This window comes from Saccostrea echinata, unplaced genomic scaffold, assembly GCF_033153115.1.
Source record: "Saccostrea echinata isolate AGI-Se365-2 ecotype Australia unplaced genomic scaffold, CSIRO_AGI_Sech_v1 ptg000013l, whole genome shotgun sequence".
Taxonomy (NCBI): Eukaryota; Metazoa; Mollusca; class Bivalvia; order Ostreida; family Ostreidae; genus Saccostrea; species Saccostrea echinata.
In genome coordinates this window covers 1852444-1875140 of record NW_026889762.1, presented here as the reverse complement: position 1 = coordinate 1875140, position 22697 = coordinate 1852444, and the positions used below count along the sequence as shown (strand labels likewise).

General features: G+C 34.0%; 1 protein-coding gene across 1 annotated transcript; it reads right to left on the bottom strand.

Moving 5' to 3' along the window:
- Positions 1 to 548: 548 nt before the first annotated feature.
- On the bottom strand, positions 549 to 20779 carry LOC133186224 (organic cation transporter protein-like). The gene is made up of 8 exons (XM_061321458.1): positions 20637 to 20779; positions 19455 to 19689; positions 19231 to 19334; positions 12915 to 13127; positions 6251 to 6477; positions 2877 to 3058; positions 710 to 861; positions 549 to 615 (listed from the first exon to the last, which is right to left on the bottom strand). Exons 1-8 carry the CDS (start codon positions 20777 to 20779, stop codon positions 549 to 551), a joined length of 1323 nt encoding a protein of 440 aa, XP_061177442.1.
- Between the last annotated feature and the right edge of the window lie 1918 nt (positions 20780 to 22697).

Genomic DNA, 22697 nt, shown 5'->3' with positions numbered 1-22697 from the left:
AAAATCAGTTCCCAAAAAACATCATCCGGAAGGGGCAGGGTCCGGATTAACGCGTATATAAAACCTCATATCCCAAACCCCACCCCTTAAAAGGTATTGTTAATGTTTAAGATTTAACGGATGTGTTCAATATGGTTACTCTGCATATATCACTGAGCATGGATTGACAATACTGGTGAGTTGGTTTTGCTTTCTCATATTTCTACTCTGAATTTTCTGGATTATAGTTTTAATACTTTTCATTAATACTCTACTTTTTTAAAGTATTATGGATAAATTTTACTTTTTCAAAGTGCAAGGATATGTGTCAATTAAACGCCTTACGAAATTGGTAGTTTAAAAAAAAAGATAAAAGAAGTTTACAAACACGCTTTTATTAGACATGTAAAAGTAATTCGATTTTCTCTTTGCTCGAGAAATGGAGAAGAAAGAAATGTATTTTCCTGTTGAAATAATGAACAGTTGCCCTATTAGCACTGCAATATTAAATTTTTACAAGCAAAATCTTCAGCTACATGTAAATGTGAAAAAAGTCTTATTTTTATGTGTTAAAAATAAGTTGTAGTATTTTCCTCATTTTCTTTTTTTCTATTTGTCTTCTCCGGATAAGTTTTCCTACAAAATAAAAGATTCAGAAACTTAATACAAGTCCAGATCTTGAAATTGTCTCTAAATGTGATTTGGAAGAGTAAAAATATTGTAACCCTACTTAGTGAAGTTCTTCCCATCCTCAATGGTTTCCGGTAACTTTTTGTTTAGAGTGTCCGGGATAAATAAGCTCAGACCGGCACCAATAAGACAAACCCCACCAAAGATGACCAAAGGTATAGCGACTCCAGTGAAACCATCAACCATATGGCGCTGCATTGCGTTACAAATCATCATTTAGTGTTTGCAGATGCGCATTAACCTTTCTTAATTTTTCATGAAATCGTGGACATCGCGTTTTTATCGAAAATCAATGAACTAAGCTGAATTTTCAGCAAATGATTTTTTTTTAAAATCATCCTTAAGTAAACTTTAATATTTTTGATAAATTATAAGCAAAAATTAAGATTCTGTTATTAATACTGGAATGTGCAAAGGGTATGGTACTACAGCGCACGACCGAAAAATTGGTTTTTGTCGAGGATTATGCGAATATTATTTGGAAATAAAGTATTAAATAGACAAGGTTGGGGTAAAATTTATCATGTTTTTAATTCACTATCTGATATGTCGTCATTCGGATAATTTCAAGGCATTTGCTTTTTTGGCAGTTTCCCGAGAATTTTTAAAATCACAGTGCCTTACGCAACACACAAAAAATGGCGACGTTTGATGACGTTACGGCGCACCGTAGAGCAGATCAACCATATGTAGATAAGTAATAACGCCTTAAGAGGCTGTAAATGATAACATAAGATAACAAAATATAACAAAAATATCACTTATACTGGAATGGGCATTTTTTAACAGGAAGTTTATGATTGATTGATTGTACGTTGTTTTACGTCCCGTTCGAGAATTTTTCACTCATATAAAGACATCACTATATACCGGTGAAGGACTTCAAATTTAGACCTTTACTCGGCACTCAGGGCCATTGAGCAGTGAGGGTTCTTTATCGTGCCAACGCCTACCATGACACGAGGCTACGGATTTTTTAAGGTCTCATCCGAAAGATTCGCAACTTTCACTTCAAAGTGCCAAGCGCTTGGCAAGGGAATAGTTGCTACCTTTTTTTAATCGACTTAGGTCAGCTGTGGCCGTGATTTTTTTTTTGTGAAGGACACAAGACCTTCCGATCACGGAGCGAGCGCTCTACCAACTACCGTGTGAGCTACCGTGACGGTAGTTTATGATTGAGTCCTTGGGTAGAACAAAACATACATTCAATCAGCTACTGGCAATAATGAAAGATGCTACCCCTTCAGACCATCGAAAAAGACTGTCTATTTAGTTCAATGAAAGTGATACTACCTTCTATAGGGTTCGAATCCCACTGTGGGACGTGGAGACCGGTCCTTCGGATGAGACCGTATAAGCCGAGGTCCCGTGTTGCAGTAGGTGCTGGCACGAAAAAGATCCCTCACTGCTCAATGGCCGTAAGTGCCGAGTATAGGACAAAATTTGCAGCTCTCCACCGGCAAGTGGTGGCGTCTCCATATGAGTGAAAAAATTCTCGAGAGGGACGTTCAACAACATACAAACAAACAAAAACCTTCTATAACTTAATAAAACAAGTCTTCAAAAGGTTCCATTTATGTGAGATTGGTCCATCGTCTGTTTGTGGAGGAATAAAGGGGAACTCGGGTGTGTGCATTGGTGAAATTCCCGGTATTCAAATGGGGCTTCTCCAACTTGTTTAGACAAAGATGAAACGTGACGTTGCTGTAGACACTTTGACGTTATCATACGTGCGCTGTAAGACGATGCCACACATAATATAAAATACCATATTTTGTTTATTTGAGCATATATTTATTTAAATTTGCTATGTATATTGATGAAAAAATGTACTAAGGAGTAGGGAAAAATGTACTAAGGAGTAGGGCAAATTTTAGAAAGCAGTGTTGATTACCTTTCTTTCTATAGACGTGTCTACGATTTTACTGGACAATCCGATCAATACAATACAATCTACTCGTATATCTGACGTCACAGTATAATTTTGTATTTTGAATGTTAAGTTTGAAGTAAGAGGACACTATTTTGAACATTTTTTGGTTTATGTACTTTTATATTCTCGTTAAAAATTGTGATGCCATATTTTCATACACCTTTTACTTACAAAATCGAGTTTTATACTAAATTTTATGTTCTGAATATAAATAATTCATTTCTTAAGTATCTTCAAGGCTTTTTAAGAAGTACCTATTCAATAATATGCAAACCGTTTCTGCTATGAAAGGAGAAATCATTGCTCCAACACGGCCCCAGCTAGAACTGGTTCCCATCCCAACGTTACGGACAACAGTAGGAAATATCTCCGCTGAGAAAATGAAGAGCGTGGCATATCCAGCCGTCGTAAACAGCATGCCCATCATAGCAAGAACAGTGGTTAGTATCTGTAGGTCTGTAATTGTTTCAAAAATTGAAACAAAAAAAAAAAAAAAAAAAATGACGTGAATACCGGAAATAATGATACTGTTCGATGATTTTAATCTCAACTTCTTCTATTTGTACAGAATATTTTAATGCTTCTTGGGAAATGGTAGTAATAATCTATAATTACAAACTCAGAACATACACGAGGTACAGAATTCAAACGTTACTTACTAAATCTCTTAAAACTCAATAAAGTCAGTTACTTAAAAATACGTATATAGTCTCATTTTGTGTTTCATTTCAAGTACATGTTAAAGGAAATGGAAAATATTTTTAAAAATCTATTGACATCTTTCAAATGATTCCTTTTTTTTCAAAACCAATTAGTATATTAAACACAAGATCAGTTAATCTAACTTGTAAACTTTGTCTCCAAAACCTAGTTTGAGGCAAAAACTCTATTTATAGGTATCTCTAAATGTCTTGTAGGATGATTGTTTCACTTTTCGTAAAAGGCATATCTCATGCAATGTTTATTCATTTTCAACTGGAGAGAATATTCTGTATCTCCTAAATTAAAAAAATCCCTTAATTTGAAAAAAAATCTATGCATATAAGATTAATAACGCAGCTTTGTTAAGGCTGTCCCAAGGCTTAACATGCATTAGAAACAATCTTTCATTTCGTGCTAGGTTTTAAGTTCAATTTGTAATTTGTTCAAAGTTTCAATATGTAAATTTGTACAGCCAATAAGAGAGTTTGATCAGGTATTATAATAAAGCATATTTATCCCATGTTTACCCCTTTATTCCGTGGATATGACTCATTGGATAAATTTTTCATAATCCACAGTTGTGACGTCACAATGGTTTTTGCGTTAGCGCGATGAAGTAAAATAAAGTGGAGTCCTATATAAAACAGTGTAAAACATTGGTTGTGAAGTATTAAACATGGGATAAAAAGAATCTCCCATGATTTGTAGTTGGATATGACTTTTATCCAACTCGTTGTGTGTGTTTATCCCCTCGCCAAGGCTCGGGGATAAAAAACACACAACTCGTTGGATAAAAATCATATCCAACTACAAATCATGGGAGATCCTATATTTATCATGTCACATGGCTTTGTTGATCAACTGGCGGACACTTATAATTTTTCCTCAATGTTGCACAAAAATCGACTCGTCACAAAAGATAAACAAAATTTTGTGAACGTTTTGTTACAAAAATTAATTAATCGTGTTCTATTGCAAATAGAAAGCGCTTGGGGGGGGGGGGGGTTAAATCTGAATTTTACTTGTAAAGTAAATATTTCAGGAGAACTTCAACTTATCCACAGACATAAGGGCCTTTTTATACTCTTCATCGCAATTTATACAAAATAGGCTGTTGTACGTACATACGATCTCCTGGTAAGATTCTGTTAAAGGACACGAATCTCTTAGAGATTCACGCAGAATATCTTCAATTTATCCTTAATAAAGGGTTTTTAACACGTATCTAAATTTCTTAAAAATGAAACACTATTATATTCTTAAAACATATAATTATCGTTTAAATATGAAATAATGTTGAAAACGGTCGTAATTAAGACGATAAAACGCCCGTAATATAGGGTCCTCGAAGTAACAACCTCCACTAATTAGATGGGGGTCACGTGGTACTGAAACGTCATAGGTGTCAATGGTCAGTAGAACTCGTAAAGCTTATCGTAAGAAAAAAATATATTGAATAGATTTTTACGCTAAATAAATAGAATACACAATATGGCCGGTTGAAATTTTGACATCGACTATATTCCTTTGGTTATGGACGGTCAATCTTTTATGTATGAACGTCTAGCAGAAAGAAATAACCAGAAAATATGCCGACAGTATAGGAGAGGTCACCGAAGACGAAGCCGCTGACAACTCGGGACTTCGACTAAATAGAACGAATTACTAAAGTTTAACTTCGTAAACATTTATAAATATGGGAATTTTAAATTCTCCTTCATTATTATTTTAATTAATTATATATAAATAAATCCTGTATATCTTCTATCTGTTCCAGCAGTGAATATCATGTACTAGAAATGACACTTCTTCAATGGCGCCGTACGCCATTACGAAGTTCACAACATTCCTGCTAGATTCTGTGCGACTTTTAAAAAATGCGTGTTTGTCATTTATTTTTTTAAAGGTATCTTTCATTAAAACATTTTACAGGACAGAAAAAATTCGAGATCGATCGGACAAAAACGATTGTTCTGAATGGAGATAAACGCCATCGCATTTGCAGAAAAAGACCCCCCTTTCATCTCTCGACCAAGTCCAGGAAATGTGGAAAAAAAAATTCTTCTTAAAACCTTTCTTGTGCATATTTATGCATCCTAAAGCTTTAAATTATACCTTACTAGCTGTCAATTATTTAATTATCTCTTGATTATTTTTTAACAGGTTTAATAGACACAACAAGTGAGCCCTTTTGTATACACAATAGGTACTTTGCTTGACCAGGATTGACACCTATGACGTCAGAGCAATGGCGCGTAGCATCGGCGATCAAAATATGCATATTGAGAAATTCAAACTTTGAATCGCTGAAACAACAAAAATATTAATTTTCTAGCAAAGTTTTTTAAATATATGATTTAATAGCATGTAAACTTTGTCATATCAAAAATTTTGAGACGTGATAAAAACCCTTTAATCCCTTATGTTATACTAATATATACACGATCTATATATTCTCACTCTGTATAAGGACATGCAACGGGAAAAATTTCACATTCTACATGTATTTTTAGCTATAGTTTATATACGTTGTATATCTGACAGGAGAAAGCTTTTCGATATTATATTTCAAATGTCCACCATCGTAACAGCACACTGAAGCTTAAAACAACAATCCAATCATCTTAATTTAACATCAACAAAAAACAAATTCTATATGTCATATGAAAGAAATGTACAAGTTATGACACTTTTCTTTCAAGCAAGCTAAAGTTTGCAGTGACTTGACGTCATATGCTATTATAACCAGATCTAGGTAGTTCAGAGAAGTTACTACAGCTGGTATATTGTGATATTTTACAGACAACCTTATCCTAATCCCGAATACATGTACATCAATAAAGACGCTTTATAACTATAGAAAAAAACGTGAAGAAGATCGTTTTAAATTTTTAAACATCAACAGATAATATTAATATTCCTGATTTCGAAAAAAAACTAGCTTACCTTCTCCTAAAAAGTTAACTGTAAATATTGTACTAAAGCACGACAGTCCTCCAAGAGTCACAAAGAATACATAGCTTCTCTTTCTACCAAATCTGTTGATTGTTAATAAGGGAACCATGCTTCCAATTGACTCCAACAGCACAAATATCAGAAAATTTGTGTAGAAGTTCCCATAGAACATAGCAGTATTTAGGCCCAGTCCAAAGAATACCATTGAAACTGCTATCCTGTAAAATTTTTAATATTTATCTAATTCGAAATCTATCTCAAAACGAAGTAGGAAAGTTTTATTTCAATTATCCTTGCGAAAAGAAGAAGATGTAATGTTTCTAAAAAATGTCCTAGTAATAAGTATGCACATTATTTAATGTTTTGTTTAACGATATTAAATCTGTGTGTTAAATTAGCGAGTGTAAAAATTCATAATGATAGTTTGTCTCAATTAACGATAGGTTGATGAAATATATGGAGATAACAAACAATATTCAAGCTCAAAAGTCCGTTAAACAATACAAAATAGGAGCAGAGCAAACACGGACCTCCAAACATCAGAGGAGGGATCAGGTGCCATGGAGGAGTGATCATCCCCTGCCGACCGGTCACACCCGCCGTGTGCTCTTTGTCATGATCGGGAAATAACGGAAAAATCCGTCGACAATTCAGTGTGTAAATAATGGCCTAAGAATTAGTATGAAAAACGTTAGTCAGCATTTGACTCAATGATAAATTGTATTTGCTGACAAGGTCATTGTATCGACCATAGAACTTACGAAATGATGACTTAAAATGAAACAGCTGATATTCTTGTTTCATCAACTTGTTTGTCAATAATTTACCTCGTTTTAGAAATTGTACATACGTAGAGCATGCTCTTGCGTATCGAATCAACTGAAAGATATATACCCCGTATGCAGGTGATGAATGTATATTGCTGCATAAGTAAGGGAAGTTGACGATTGAAAAGTTAAAGTCATCACGTTTATCATAAAGCTTGGTTGTTAGATTACCATTAACGTCTTTTTCAAGTAAAATATCCAAATATGAAACAGATGTGTAAGACTCTGTGGTATCTTTTATCTCAAGCTCACCAGGATATATCGTAACGACATGAGAATGGAAATAGCCATTGTTAATTGACAATACGTCGTCGATATATCTAAATGTCGAGTTGAAGGCCACAGCAAGTGTTTTCTTCTTTTCAGGTACAAGATTTTGGACAAATTCTGCTTCATATGAATACAAAAAAGGTCTGCTAATAACGGGCGCAATTGGTACCCATAGAAATTCCAATAGATTGTTGGAGGACCTGGTCTCCAAAAACCACATAGATATTGTCAATCAGAAACTCAAGCATCTTTTTAATATCAACTTCAGAGTACTTGTGTGTACAATCAGAATGTATTTTCAACAAAATAATTTTGCAAATGACCAATGACAATGAGCCTTTGATAAGCAGCCGAACTGATAAGACGTGTTTTTTTTTTTGGGGGGGGGGGGCAGCTCTAATCTTACCTGTTACCTATGTTGAATTACTATGAGTGATTGTGTTGTGTTTTCCTTGCCAAAATATATGGCTGAGTCTAATGAATATATGGATCAAAGTATTAATTCAAGCTTATTTAAATCCTTTTCTGGACTTACACAATCATTTGATGGAGATGAAAATATCACTACTACTGATGTGAGTATACCACACTTCCTAAATGTGACATATAACAAATACAGTATAACTGTGTCCTTCCAACAAGAAAAATATGTAACTATTTTGAGCTATTTAAATGAGGAACTAAAACCAATTAAAGAAGTAGGGAAAAATGGAAAAATTTTCAAGTCTGATTGTGATTCTGTGACGGCCACAGTCTATGCTGGGACTAGCGTCTTACACATTCAAGGTTCGTCAGCAAATACCTGGCTTAACAAATTCATTCACGACATCAAGAGCAAAGATACTAACAATATTAGTAATGTTCTGGGCCAATCGTCACCACAAATGGCATCAACTCCAGTTAAAAGTGCTTCTCTTGTGTCGACCAGTCAGTCAAGTGATGTACAAAATTGTACACAGTGTGCGAATACAATTCAATCCCTACAACTGGCTATCTGTAATTTAGCTAAAGAATTACAAGAATTAAAAGAAAAACTAAAATGTCAAATAAAAGAAGACGATCACTACAAACCAATACTGGTTGACAAAAACACTCAGACATCAATCAAGGTTGTGAAAAACAAGGAAACAGACGTGCATGGTTTAAAATCTGCACCAACGAATTCCATATCTAGACACACTCAGTGCGAACATTCTTTACCGGAAAAGAAAACAAAATGTACAAACACTGAACCACACAACCACCCAATACATACACCTGCAAGATCCATGATTGAAGAAAAGGAAAAATCTGGTAATACAAAACTTATAATTGACAGTTCAATCCTACAACGGGTAAGAACAAGAGGACTACAAAAGGGTGTTCATGTAAGAACAAATAGAGGGGCTAAACTTTCCCACATCAAAGCTAAACTTCTCAAAATAAATGTAGCAGAATACTCCCACATCATTATCCAAGCCGGGGGAAATGATGCCTCATCTCATCGAGACATGGACGCCATTGAACATGATGCCGCGGAAATCATCTCCAACATCAAACATCGTTCTCCGGGAACCAAAGTATATTTTTCCGAAGTATTACCAAGACGGGATGTGGATGTATCTCATGTGAATACCACACTAAAATATGTATGTGATGAATATGGAGGTGTCTTTATTTCCAACAAAAGTGAATTCAAGGAGGTAAACCGTATGCATTATTGGAAAGACGGTATTCATCTTTCAGACAAGGGGACGTCAATGCTGCTTAAACGGATTAACAGCGAAGTTTCAATTCTGCGTGTGAATTCCGGTCGAACCAATACGGACTCCAATGCAAGCTTTTATCAGTCTGTGACTTGCTACTTCTGTAGTGAACACGGACACACATCACGCCACTGCAGACACGGACGAAAGCTTGACTGCTGGAACTGCGGTGAATTAGGACACAAGACGAAATCCTGTCCATACATGTACTAGGTATCAGGCAATGAATGTGTAGCCGTCCACAACCAAACTAAATCTTTACCAAAATCTAGTATATTTTCTATTCTTAGTATTTTATGTAATGAATGTAACAATTTTCAATGTTCATGCGACGACCATACTGATAACTGTAATAACTCTACAAATTTTAAATTGTCAAGAAAACCACATGTTAAACGAAAGACTCAATTGAACACAGATTCTAAAAGTAATCAGAGATCAGCTATACAAACTACTGTCATATCTCCTATGCCTAGCTCATTCAAATCTGTTTCACAAGTAAAAAACCCAGTTCCTTTGACCGATAAAAATGATATTCAAACAACACAAAAGAACCAAGGATTTGGGTTGGTAAAAAAAGGTTTACGATTCGGAAATTTAAATATTTGTCATATTATTCCAAAAATTGATGAAATAAAACTACTGCTCCAAAATAGACAAACTTTAGATATTTTAGGTATATGTGAAACATTTTTGACCGAGCAGATAGGCAACTCTGAATTGAATATTGAGGGCTTCGTTTTTGAAAGAAAAGATCGTGTAATAAAGGCAGGTGGTGGAATTTTAATATACATTTCAAATGATATTTCATATAAACGTAGAACTGATTTTGAAATCAGTAATATTGAGACAATCTGGCTAGAGATAAATTTAAGAATTTCAAAACCTATATTTTATTGCTCTGCTTATCGTCCACCATCTGCCCCCTCCTGCTGGGCAGAGGACCTAGCAAGGGAGGTAAACCGTGCCTCCTGCTGTGATGATACTGAAATAATTCTAGCAGGTGATTTTAATATTGATTTAATGAAAGACCCCCCACAATACTGGACATCTGCTTTACAGGAGTTTGGATTTTCACAGATAATTACTGTTCCAACTAGAATAACAAGTACCTCAAGTACCTTAATTGATCATTTTTATACAACCAAACCAGAAAACATATGTGAAACCAGTGTGCCCCCTATTGCTATATCTGACCACTACCCTGTATGTTTGACACGGAAAACTAACTGCATACAGCGTAAGGGAAAACATACTGAAATCCAATATCGAGATTTTAAAAAATTCAATGAAAATAAGCTTCTAAGAGATTTAGAAAATGCAAATTTTTACAGTCTTCTTGAACTAAAAGACCCAAACGAAATATTGAATAAATTTTATGAATTATTTAATGATATTCTTAACAAACATGCCAAAGTAAAAACTAAAAGAGTCAAGACTGAAATTCGACCTAAATGGCTTACACAGGAAATAAATGATGCTAGACTTTTACGAGATACATACCATCTACAAAGAAATTCAGAAAATTACAAATTTTGGAAAAATAAAGTCACACAATTAATAGATCAAGCCAAATCAAAGTATTGCAAATCAGCAATTGAAGAAAGTTCAAGTCCTAAAGAAATGTGGAGTTATTTAAACCATTTGGCATCCGATTCCAAAAATTTTACACCTAACCGTATTACACAAAATGGTTTGGATTTTGAAAATTTACAGGATATTGTTGATATTTTTAACAAACACTTTACAGAAATATCCTGTAAGTTATTAGCAAATATATCAGTACAAAGTTTTGATTCAGAATTATTAAATCAATTTACAGAAACTAAACTAGGGAAAGAAAATTTTTTCAGTATCAATCAAATAAGTGAGTTTGAAGTATTTAATATGTTGAATACACTTGATGTGAACAAGTCAGCAGGCATTGACTTTATTGGACCTCGCCTACTAAAACTTTCGGCAAATGTTATATGCAAATCTATTACACATCTTATAAATGCTAGCATTACTAATGGTGTATTTCCATCCCGTTTAAAACAAGCAAAAGTCACTCCTATTTTCAAAAATGGCGACCATGCAGGTCCAGGGAACTACAGACCCATATCCATTCTTCCAACATTATCAAAATTAGTTGAAAAACACATAGCCGATCAATTACGTAACTTTACCTCTAGCTTTGATCTTTTATTTAAATCACAATCTGGATTTCGAGAATTTCATTCATGTCAAACGGCTCTAACAAAACTAACAGATAATTGGTTACAAGCTATGGACCAAGGAAATCTAGTAGGCATACCTTTCCTTGATTTTAGCAAGGTATTTGATTTGGTAAATCATGATATCCTTATAAGTAAACTTCAATCATATCACTTTGACCAAATGGCTATTAAATGGTTTCATTCTTATCTAACCTCAAGGTCTCAGTGTGTAAAAATAGGTACATATTCCTCTGATTTCTTGCCTGTCACAGCAGGAGTGCCCCAGGGATCTATCTTAGGTCCCCTATTATTTTTATTGTATATAAATGATCTCCCTTTACATGTAAATAGAACAGATATTGATATGTTTACTGATGATGCAACCTTACATACACATCATAAAAATGTAGAAGGTATTGAGAATGCCCTTAACTTTGATTTGTGTGAGATTGAAAATTGGTGTTCCAAAAATCAAATGGTGTTGAATACCAATAAGACAAAATGTATGCTTATGGGAACTCAACATAGAAAATCAAAGATAAATTCTCCTGAATTAAATTTATAAGCTTCAAACAAATTAATTGAAAATGTTGAATCTGAAAAACTTTTGGGAGTATATATTGATCATTCATTGCGCTGTAGTTACCATATTGACTCAGTTTGTAAATCTTTGACGTATAAATTATATACCTTACGCAGAATTAAAAAAATTCTCCCATTACACACAAGAAAACTATTCTATAATGCCTACATTCTGCCTTCTTTAAATTGTTGTCTAACTATTTGGGGTAATGCGCCAGGTGCTGGCATAGATAGAGTTTTTAAATTGCAAAAAAGGGCAGCCCGGATTATATTAGATGTGGCTTATGATGCCCCTTCACTACCATTATTTGAAAAACTTGGATGGCTGACCATATATGAGTTGATTGATTTTCATAAATATGTATTACTGTACAAAACACTTCATGGTATGGCACCTGATTATTTAAGAGACTCTTTTGAATTTATTTCTTCTAATAATTATGTTTTACGATCTGAAACCAACTATGACCTTCGTCTACCGAAATATCGAACAAATCAATTTAAAAATTCTTTTCATTATTCCGGTGTTCATTTATGGAACAAATTACCTTTGTATATACGTTTTTCACCAACTGTAAACACATTTCGTAAAAATGTGAAAAAATTTATTATAACTTGCCGCAACACTGTTTAAGTAACGTAATTCCATGTCCTAAACTTTTAATTGTACTTGTATTTTTCCATCATGTTGTATTATTTAATTAGTGTACAATGTTTTCATACATGTAATTGTATTATTATTAATATGTTTAGAGGGCCCCGAGGAAGACTAGTGCATTGCACTAATCGGGTTACCCTCTTTAAATAAAGTATTATTATTATTATTATTATTATTACAAGGTAAGTATATTTACGAGTTCCATTTTCATTGAAAAAGCAGCTGTCAATGGTATCAAAAAGCCTGGACTTTAATTTATCGTGGGGAATGGTTGTGTATAAAGTTGAAAAATCGTAAGTTTTTAAGCTGTTGATTTTGGTAAAATCTTGTGATATAATTGTATATTAATTGAGATTTTTATATATCGTAGTTTACCAGTTGTAGAAGATAATAGCTGTCCTCAGTCCGAGCTTCCTGTTAGAAAACAGCAACCACACTTTGCCTGCCTCCTTCTCCTTTGGGGCAATATTGTCTAATATCTCTGGAGAAAATTCGGTATGGTTCCACTCTGCTGCTCTCTTCAACAGAATTGCAGCGTCTTGTTTCCTGCCCTTTCCACACAACCATCGTGGAGACTCCGGAATGAACCTTTGTTTAAATGTACGTTTGTGTATGGTTATATGTATATTGTAATAAAGGGAGAGGACTTCCAGTGCTATTTCTACAATTCTGTGTGGTCAGTAGAATACCTGTTTGACTGAAGAATTTTCATACAGCATGATTATGAGATTTCTCTTACTAATTCCGGCTATTGAAAAACCTACTATTTCAAATAAGAATTTTTTTTTTACAAAATTAATAGATATTAATGTCCCTCTGATCCTATAATATATGATTAGAATCAAAAGAATCATGAACTGTGAAGATACCTTTTCTTTATCCAGGATAAAGAAACGTACCATGTTGGATTTTTTTAATAGAAAAGTTCATCTGTATTGAAGGGTACATTTGTCAAAAATATATAAAAGCTGACAAACAATTCTTGTATCAGATAAAATTTGCATTTGACTTAAGATTTGCTTCGAAACATACAAAATAAAACCTATGAACTCTTGTGGGTCAAGATAAAAAAAATAGATCATTAGATTTGAATAATACTTAACGATAAAATTCCTACCACCAAAATGTTATGTATAAACCAATAGGAATAGCGCTGAAAATAGCCATCCAATGCCAGGAACGTGTGAGATATGATATTAGGATAAAATACAACTCTCCCAGCGGTTCAACCAAAGGGACAACACAACCAGCGAAAATTCTCTTGGAATAACCAACCCATTCCATACCTGTAAAGTATGTCATTTCATTTCTTATCCCATAACAATAAAAAAAAATGCGAACAGTTTTTTTAAAGAATTAAATGCCTATGAAATGGCAAAAATGAATCATTTTTTGATATTCCGATCACAGCTTCAATATATATTTATGGAAGTACAGGTTGTTTCATAATATCTGTCCCTCATTACAAAATGGTATAGAAATGCATCAGATAATTCATTTAGAAGGTTTTAATAAATTCAGAAAATTTGAACTCAATATTTTTTTGCCTGGTATACGATTTCATATTTTTCCTTCTCAATACTTTTCAATATTTACATTTTCTCATAGGCAACTGTGAAATTGATTTGAAAGCCATTTTTGTGTATACTAACCCGTAGAAATATACACGGAGAACCTCGCGCTAAAGTGGCGTCATAATGAAGCTATAGAGACGTTAATAAAAATATGACGATATAGGGCAGCGAGAAATTCAAACATTGAGTATATTTTTGACGCATTTAAACATGAAAAATGTAAATATAAGGAAAGTTTTTAAGCTTAGTGCATTGTTGGTGTTTAAATCACACAGACTTGCACGTAAGCATATTTTTCATGAAGCGCTAGCGCGCTTCATGAAATATGCCTACGTGAAAAGTCTGTGTGATTTACGCACAAATAGCTCACACAAAACTTAAAAACATTCTGTAATTAAATCATTTTTAAAACAAAGTTTGTTTTACATTCTGCTTGCTAAATCCACGATGTTTGAAGTTCAAATATGACATATAACATTTTAAAAAAAATTCTGACTTTTTAAACAGGTAAAATTGTTTCTTGTTTTTCGATAAATTTAGAATGATGGTTTATTTAAAAAAAAATTTATTAAAATTACGATCGTTCATGCAATTGCAAATTAAAAGTATATAATTGATTTCCGAAAACAAAAGGGTGTACGTCACTTTGACACCTTCCCTCGATTACTGCGAGCATAAAAGAGGGGCGCACATGCCGATTTCCTCCTCTTTCTCAAAACCTCTTTGGCGTTCTGCACTTGAAATAATTGTTTAAATAAGTTTCCTTGAACGGTTATACTTAAAAGCTTTACTTTGCCGCACGCAAGATCCATGAAGACCAATGCTATTGCCAGTTACACTAGGGCAAGAACAAATCAAAGAACTAGAGGTTCCAAGCGGCAAACAGATAGAGGTTGAAGGAGGCGCCTAGCAGCTGTTCACCAAGCCCCATTGGAGACCACAATGGATTCCTGGATCTCGGGCGGAATATCCACGTTCTTGAAGAAAGCTAATTCAGCCCCTAGGGCGATCACTAGTACTTGGCCTGCTCTAGGGAAACTGTCGTGACAGCAGCAGATAATTTCGGGACCATGCCAAACATGGAGGCTTGTGCTGGGGACGATAGAGGTGCCCATGCTCGGCTTCATTTAAATATGAGTTAGTAGTTATATGAACTAAGCCCTGCTTACAAAGGGCAGTGCAGAACAGCAGCAGTTTGCTGCCGGGAGCAGTTTTGTCTCTAATGAAAAGAGTGAGCTAGGGGCGTAGCTTAAAATGCTAAATGAAAAAAAAATAACAACCATCGATAGAGATAGATGGGTTTTTTTGTATTTTTGCATGACTACATTAAAAAAAAACATTCAGGGAGGGCATCGAAACTCGTGCAGTATATGTTTATTGTTTGCTATACAGCGAGGAATTTTCCTGATATGGGTTGGATGATTTACGATGAGCAATTCAGAGTAGATCAAACAGTTTCTTACTGAAATTGGTCAAAATGAAATTTAGATTTATGGTTGCGCTTGATTGTTGTCCAATCCAAGCCGGTGTCTAGCTTTGCTGTAGCGCATGTGCCGACCCAGTCTGGTGTCAGTTTTAACGTTGCAATACAACCAACTGCAAATATGACTGCTAACTTACGTTTGGATAATTTAGGCATTCAGGTAACTTGGATTGGCAAACGGTGAATGAGAAGGCGGGGGGTTACCGATTCTGTTGAAAAAAAAATAGCGAAATTTCCTCCTTCCTCATACTTGATAATCCATTTAGAGGGAAATGATATCACGCCAATTCAAAGAGAGGAATTGTGTACAAGAATAGAACGCAACATGTGTACTGGCAAATAGATTAACAACTTGTAAAATACTATAGTAATATGATCTATTATTACATTTTCAACAGTGAAATACTATAACTTATTTACTGAAAAAGCGATATTTTGACACAGTGTGAAAGAATATCAAAATGCTATTCTCACCGTGTGAAAACAACAGGAGTGCGGGAAAACTTTCGATGATTTTCCTCCCCTTCACGATGAGTATTTAAAAAAAATCCTCTGGCCTGTTATAAGATAGAGTTAATTAGCCGTCCTGACAGAGACTAATCTTTATACTGCCAAAGTTTTTTTCCAAATAGGCCTATGTCGTTAAAAATCCATGTTTACAACGTTTTTCATTCTCGCAATCGCTTAGATATGACGTTTCAACCGCTCAACTTTGACGTCACAGCCTATGATACTGTGTTACGAAAAGACAGAGGCAAAGGGAAAATCTAAGAAAATGTAATAAACAGAAAATTCAATGTTTTGTAGATGAATATAGTATTTATTTCACTCGTGAGACAGGATTTTTGTTATTTCCATTCGTGCTTCGCACTTGTGAAAATAAAAAAAAATGCTGCCCCACTCGTGAAATAAATTCAATTATCATCTACAAAACATTTTATATCCTCTATATATATTCTAATGCTGAAATTGGATAAGGGGTCGTGCTCCGTAGAACGGGAACAGAAAAGGATTATGAGAGCTGGGTGGTTGCATCTGTTAAAAGTAGAGATGTTAATCATCTTAGTATAGAATTTTCGGAGGAGAGGCTATACCGCGTTGACGGAGATCATATGTCGGATGTAGGAAAAGCAATTATAACAAACACTTTACAATCTGCGATAGAAGCTTTATCTCTCATAAAGTGTATTCGGTGGGTGGCAAAGATGTACAATCATCTCTGAATGGCGAATGATTCAGACAAGCAGACACATTAGTTATCATAGTATGATTATTTTATGTTTGACTATGTATTTTATATGCCTGGTAGATCATGTGGTGGCTCGTTAAGGGTTACCCTTGGAATCATTATAAGCTTGCTATGCACTAGGATCGAGGAATCTGTGAAAATATTAGTAAGCTCATACCCCGTTCGGTATGTAATGGATAAATAACGAGATGGTGATGAATAGTTTATAGAAAACATTCCCTCCGAGGGCCGAAGGCCCGAGGAGGGGATGTTTTCTCTAAACTATTCAACGCTATCGAGTTATTTATCTTACTTAAAAAACTTCCCCACTTTGGACCCCAAAGAAACATTAAGCCATTCATATATCCAACTTTGCTGTAATACAATGGGATCTAGCCCATTCAGATATCCAACAGTGACACAATTCAATAGCCTAATCGAACACCCCTTTTTATTCATGAGCATGAAACTGTATGGTGCTAATGTCATTTCAAACCTTTCTATTGTACTGAACAGTCATGAAATCAGATGAAGAATAGTTTTAAATCCAAAGTAAATTAAGAGAGGTTCAGATAGTGTTTTGAATACTTTTGACATGAAAGCAGAAGAAAACTACAGAATTTTGTTTGACAAAAGGTTGGAAATCTATCATTACATTTAAGATGATGATTTGTTTAGGAAAAGTGTTGGAATCTTATGGAGTTCCATTCGGACAATACTTCTAGTACATGTAATGCTAATTCAGATGAAAAGATTGTCGATGTTATGCAGAACCTGCTTTAAAAATATTCCATATCTGCAATATAAAAGGTGACAAAAAATAGATGGGCTGTAAATTTATTAAATTGTTTTGGGAAGTATGCTGGAAAAGTATTAGAACAGAGATGAACCTAGAAAAAAACTGAGGGGATTTGCTGATAACGGACTCCTGAAATAATGTTCAGCAACAGGAAGTGATGTGGTTTAAGGTTCAATGTGAAAATGTATTTATAAGCGTGTCAAAAAGTGATGCTTTCAAAATTTAAGACCGGAAACATTCTGTTAAAATTACCATCGTATAAGTATTGGATATTTTTTTGACGACAAGAGTCTACAAGCGTGCAAAATTCGGAGGAATTTTAATTTTTGTGAGCATTGAAAGTACATTTTTAACACAATTCTAATGGTGTGAAAAATGCGAAGTGATTAATTCCGTGTGCATATGATATCAATTATAATAGTGTGACAAATTCGGAGTAATTATTTTTTATGTGCATTGGAAATACATTCTAAACTCTTTTATCTCTTTTGTTCATTGCTTAATTATGTTTGTATGCACAGTTGGATATTTAAATATCCAAGCAATAGGCAGTTGGATATTTGAATATCTAACTGATGGCCAGTTGGATCTTTAAATATCCAACTAGTGATGGTTGAATCGGTAAAATATACGTAGACTAATAAAAATGGGTGACGTCATTGAAGTTTTTTAAAACCGGTGGGTTTATTTTGCCTTACTCGGTATATTCGGCTTACTTGTTTGGTACAGGTAGTAGCCTCGCTAAGGAATCCCATATAAGGCAACTACACTGATATCCCAGCTTAGTCCTAAGCGGTACCCTAGGAGTCGAATAGTACATATTGTAACGCCTTGCTATGGATAACCCTAGAAGGCGCAGTGTCATAATGCTCGTCACCAATTTAGGTGTGTGGTCAATAATAATTGTGAAATGTTTGTCTGACATTTGTCTTTAAAACAATTATTAAAGCTGCAGCCTATATCATCCTAATTCGTATTTTGTTATTTTTTTCGAAAATATTCTCTTAATGATTTTAAAGGCAATTCTACATGTAACGGGGACAGGTATTATGAAACATATCAGTAAACTATGAATGGAACCCTTTGCTTAATAATGTACAATTGAAATCGTAATATTATCCTATGTTTCTTACCAAGAACAAATGACGTCATAAATATTCCGACGACGCCAGCTCCGGCGCACATATACAAAATGGCGAATGTTGAATAGACGCCTGCCCATGCCATCGCCATCTTTGAAGCAAATACTAATAAAAGCCCAATTAAAAGAGTATATCGCCGTCCAAGCCTGATAAAAATAATGAATGTGAATTTAGAGCCACTATAAAACTGTCCTCTGCCACGATTAAGCATTGAAAGTCTTTACGAGATTCCTATCTTACTGGTATGCAAATATATCATGCACGTTTTTGTTGATGTAGATTAGGATTTTACTAATGTTTGATAGATATCCTTAATGACACTTCGTCAATTCATCCATACGAAAGTCTGTCATCCATTCATTTACCATAAATTTAAGTCTTCCATCGTTTGTATTTGTTGCTTATAAAAAAGAAAACTTTTACTTGTTGATTAAAATAACAGACATTTCGTTGGCTTTGACTTACACATCCGATAGCATTCCAAACAAAAATGACCCTATCAAAACTCCTCCGAAAAAAATCGTTTTGCTCAGTGAGACCTTGTACTTTTCCTTGCAGACTAGATTCATCTGAAATTTGACAGGACAAATAAACATTTTATGCATTATACAACTTCAACATCATTTAAGAGAAAGAATATTTTTTCATTTGATATAATGTTTGAATTCAAATAAGGTAAGATAATATACCTTTGTGACAATAGTTTCATCAAAGAGAGTTTTGTCGAAAACCCAGGAAGAACATTCTTCCAAAACTCCACTGTCATTAAAAACTGAGGGAGTGGATTGGTTGAATCGGTACACGTGACATTCATCGTACATGTACAAACCGTCTGAACCAATAGGAATATATTTTTTGATCAATTCTTGGTGGTGACTATTTTGAATGTTATAGGTGTCATTAGTATAATCAGGAATTCCACACCTAAAAATAAATGAACAACAACAATCAATCAATAACAAAACTGCTCAACAAATTTTAATTTTTTTAACAGCATACAATTTATCTTTATTTTCAGCTCATTTGGATAACATCTAGGTATTTCTCCTCATTTCTCCTTATCTTTTCCAATTGAAGGTCCATTGGATAAAAGAATCTGTGCTCGTCCTTTCGGGTCTGCTTTTGTGCCAAGATTCTGGACGATTTAACACATTCGACATTTTGCTCTTATCTTTAACCGTTTACTATCACAATTGATCAGTTTATGCTCAAAGATTAAAGATCAAAATCTATAAAAGTGAAGGTTATAATAATTACGAGAGGACCTTGTGACCTCTCAATCTCATTCATGTTATAGATAAATGCAGTGAAAACTATAGGTTGTGAAGACCATATTAAAATGTTATTGAAACATTGACACATATCATGGGGGTTCTTCACTTATGATTTTGGTGAAAATTTAAGCTACTTATTAATGTAACTGTTTAAACCACTTATAATTTATACTTACAATACAACATTATTGCAGTTCGATTTAAAAATATCTGACCATTTAATATACAGTAGTGAAAGATCCACTAATGCAATTTTTGTTGTCACTTTGACATCAAGCGCTTGGTGACAATACATTTGGTTATAGGCCGATAAAAAAGTAACATGTAAAACTATTTAAAATGTATATTGAAGTCAATGTTACAAAAACACCAATGTCCTTCATTTAATATTTTCGATCTAATAGTATGTTTAAATGTTTATTAAAATAAAAAGTATAGAACTCTTCATCAAATCATTTTATCAACAATATTGAGCTTTGAACACGCAGTTGACAACCTTTAAAAATCTGAATAGTAGACCATGAACTGTTAATATTAAGCTGTTTCGAAAAATTATAAAAAAAAAAAAAAATATCCCAAATCAAAAGTAACTCTAACCTGTGGTCTGGCGTTGCGATCCCGAATACAGAATATATCATAATGGGGCCGATAATAATCCATGTTATGCTTAGAATAGCTAAAACTCGCTTCTGATATGGGCCAAACTCTCCTACTTTCTTCAAAACATCATCAAACTCCATTGTAAAGAAGGGTGTATTACATGAACATGCGTAATGCACTCAGTATGCACGCTTTCCATGTGATCGAAACTTGCAAGGCAACCTGGAATTTATGTTGACAAAAGAGAACACAAAGAGTTTTAAGTCCCGGATGTTAACCTAACGGCAATAATTAGGCTTCCCATAAACTTTTTCATAGCTTGCATTAATGCACTTGATCTATAAATCACTTAGAGAAATCCTTGAATAGAAAAATGTGATGTCCATTCAGAGGTTTGCACACCAAGCATTTTTGTTTTACATTTTCTTAACATTCGCCATGATTGTGTTTTACAGGATACTTTAAAGCCCCCCCCCCCTTTCAAACTTTCCTTTTAACATGACTAATGCAATGTTTTCAATGTAAAACTAGCTTAGTATTATCTTTGAAATTGACCCGCTGTTAAATTTAATTGATCAATCATGTACAAATATGCATTTGTAAGTTTAGTGAAGCATCAGAAGCATATTTGGAAGTATGCATATAGGTACGTCGAAATGGAAACATTCATAAAAATAATTCAAATGATTCACTTATTCTGAAAAAAAGATATGTCACTTGCAACACCCGAAACCCGTTTACGTCTCAAAAGGCAATATCCGTTTTAAAAAGAAATAAGTAGGGTAGGCCTTAAATTTCCTAACCCTAAAAAGGAGATAAAAACATTATCTTTGTTTGTAAAGCTTATTATTTTAGTTGTATTTCAGGGGGTTAGGGTTTGGCGGCTTCCAGTAAATGTTCTAACAAGCCTCTTTCTTTACTCCTCACTAAAATATTTAGAGCAAGGAAGAAGAAACTTCAAGAGTACTGTAAAACAATACATTCGCGAAGTGGTGCAAATGAAATCTGAATTCTAAAAAAATTCCAAGGAACTATTAGTAAATTTGAAATCACAAAATTTAAGCGAAATCAATAACATCAAAACATACGACTTTTCAGCACTTTAAACAATAATTCCCCACGAAAATTAAAGTCCAAGCATTAATTTTGACACCATAGACAGTTGCCTTTGCAATAAAGCAATAAAAATAGACTGGTAAATTTACTTATCTTGTCATTGGCCATTTGCGAAATGATTTTGTTAAAACATTTTGAGTGTACTACACAAGTACTCTGAAGTTGATATTAAAATGTTGCTTGAGTTTCTGATTGGCAATATCTATGTATTTTTGGAGATCAGGTCTTCCAACAATCTGTCGAAATCTCCATGGGTACCGAATGCGTCCCTTTATTATTAGACCTATTTTGATATTCATTTGAAGCAGAATTTATTCAGAAACTTATACATAAGAAAATGATATCTCTTGCTGTGGCCTTCAACTCATCATTTAGATTCGTCGACGACGTATTATCTATTAACAATAGTACATGTAACTTCCATTCGTATGTCGACTCGATATATCCAATTGAACTTGAAATAATGAAAAAGGTGAAGATAACGAACAGTGATCGATCTCAACAAATCTACAAAAAATACATTTCTGTGAAGAGGGCATAAAACAAAGACCCGTGGAAATTCCAGAAGTGGGATCAATAACAGACAATAAAAGATACCACGGAGTCTGACGCATATGTTTTGTATAAATATATTTTATTAGAAAAAAGACGTTAATGGTAACCTAAAAACAAAACTTTATGTTAAACTTGATGACTTCAACTTTTCTATTGTAATCTTTCCTTATTTATGTAGAAATATACCCTTATCACCTACATATTGAATTCATCTCTCCCAGTTGATTCCATACGCGAGGGCATGCTCTACATACGAACAATTTCTAAAATGAGGCAAGCTATTGACAAACAAGTTGAAGAAATAAGGATATCAATAGTCTTTGAGGTCAACAATTCGCAAGTTCTATGGTCGATACAATGACCTTGTCAGCAAACACAAGGTCTCAT

What these genes read in the sequence shown, in the direction of transcription:
- LOC133186224 (XM_061321458.1), bottom strand. Translation starts at nt 20,779, where the DNA reads ATGGAGTTTGATGATGTTTTGAAGAAAGTAGGAGAGTTTGGCCCATAT. An exon ending in GCTATTATCTTCTACAACTG is followed by an intron (nt 6,478 to 12,914) that starts GTAAACTACGAT and finishes AAAATTTTACAG; the next exon opens with GATAGCAGTTTCAATGGTAT. An exon ending in AGTTAACTTTTTAGGAGAAG is followed by an intron (nt 3,059 to 6,250) that starts GTAAGCTAGTTT and finishes AAACAATTACAG; the next exon opens with ACCTACAGATACTAACCACT.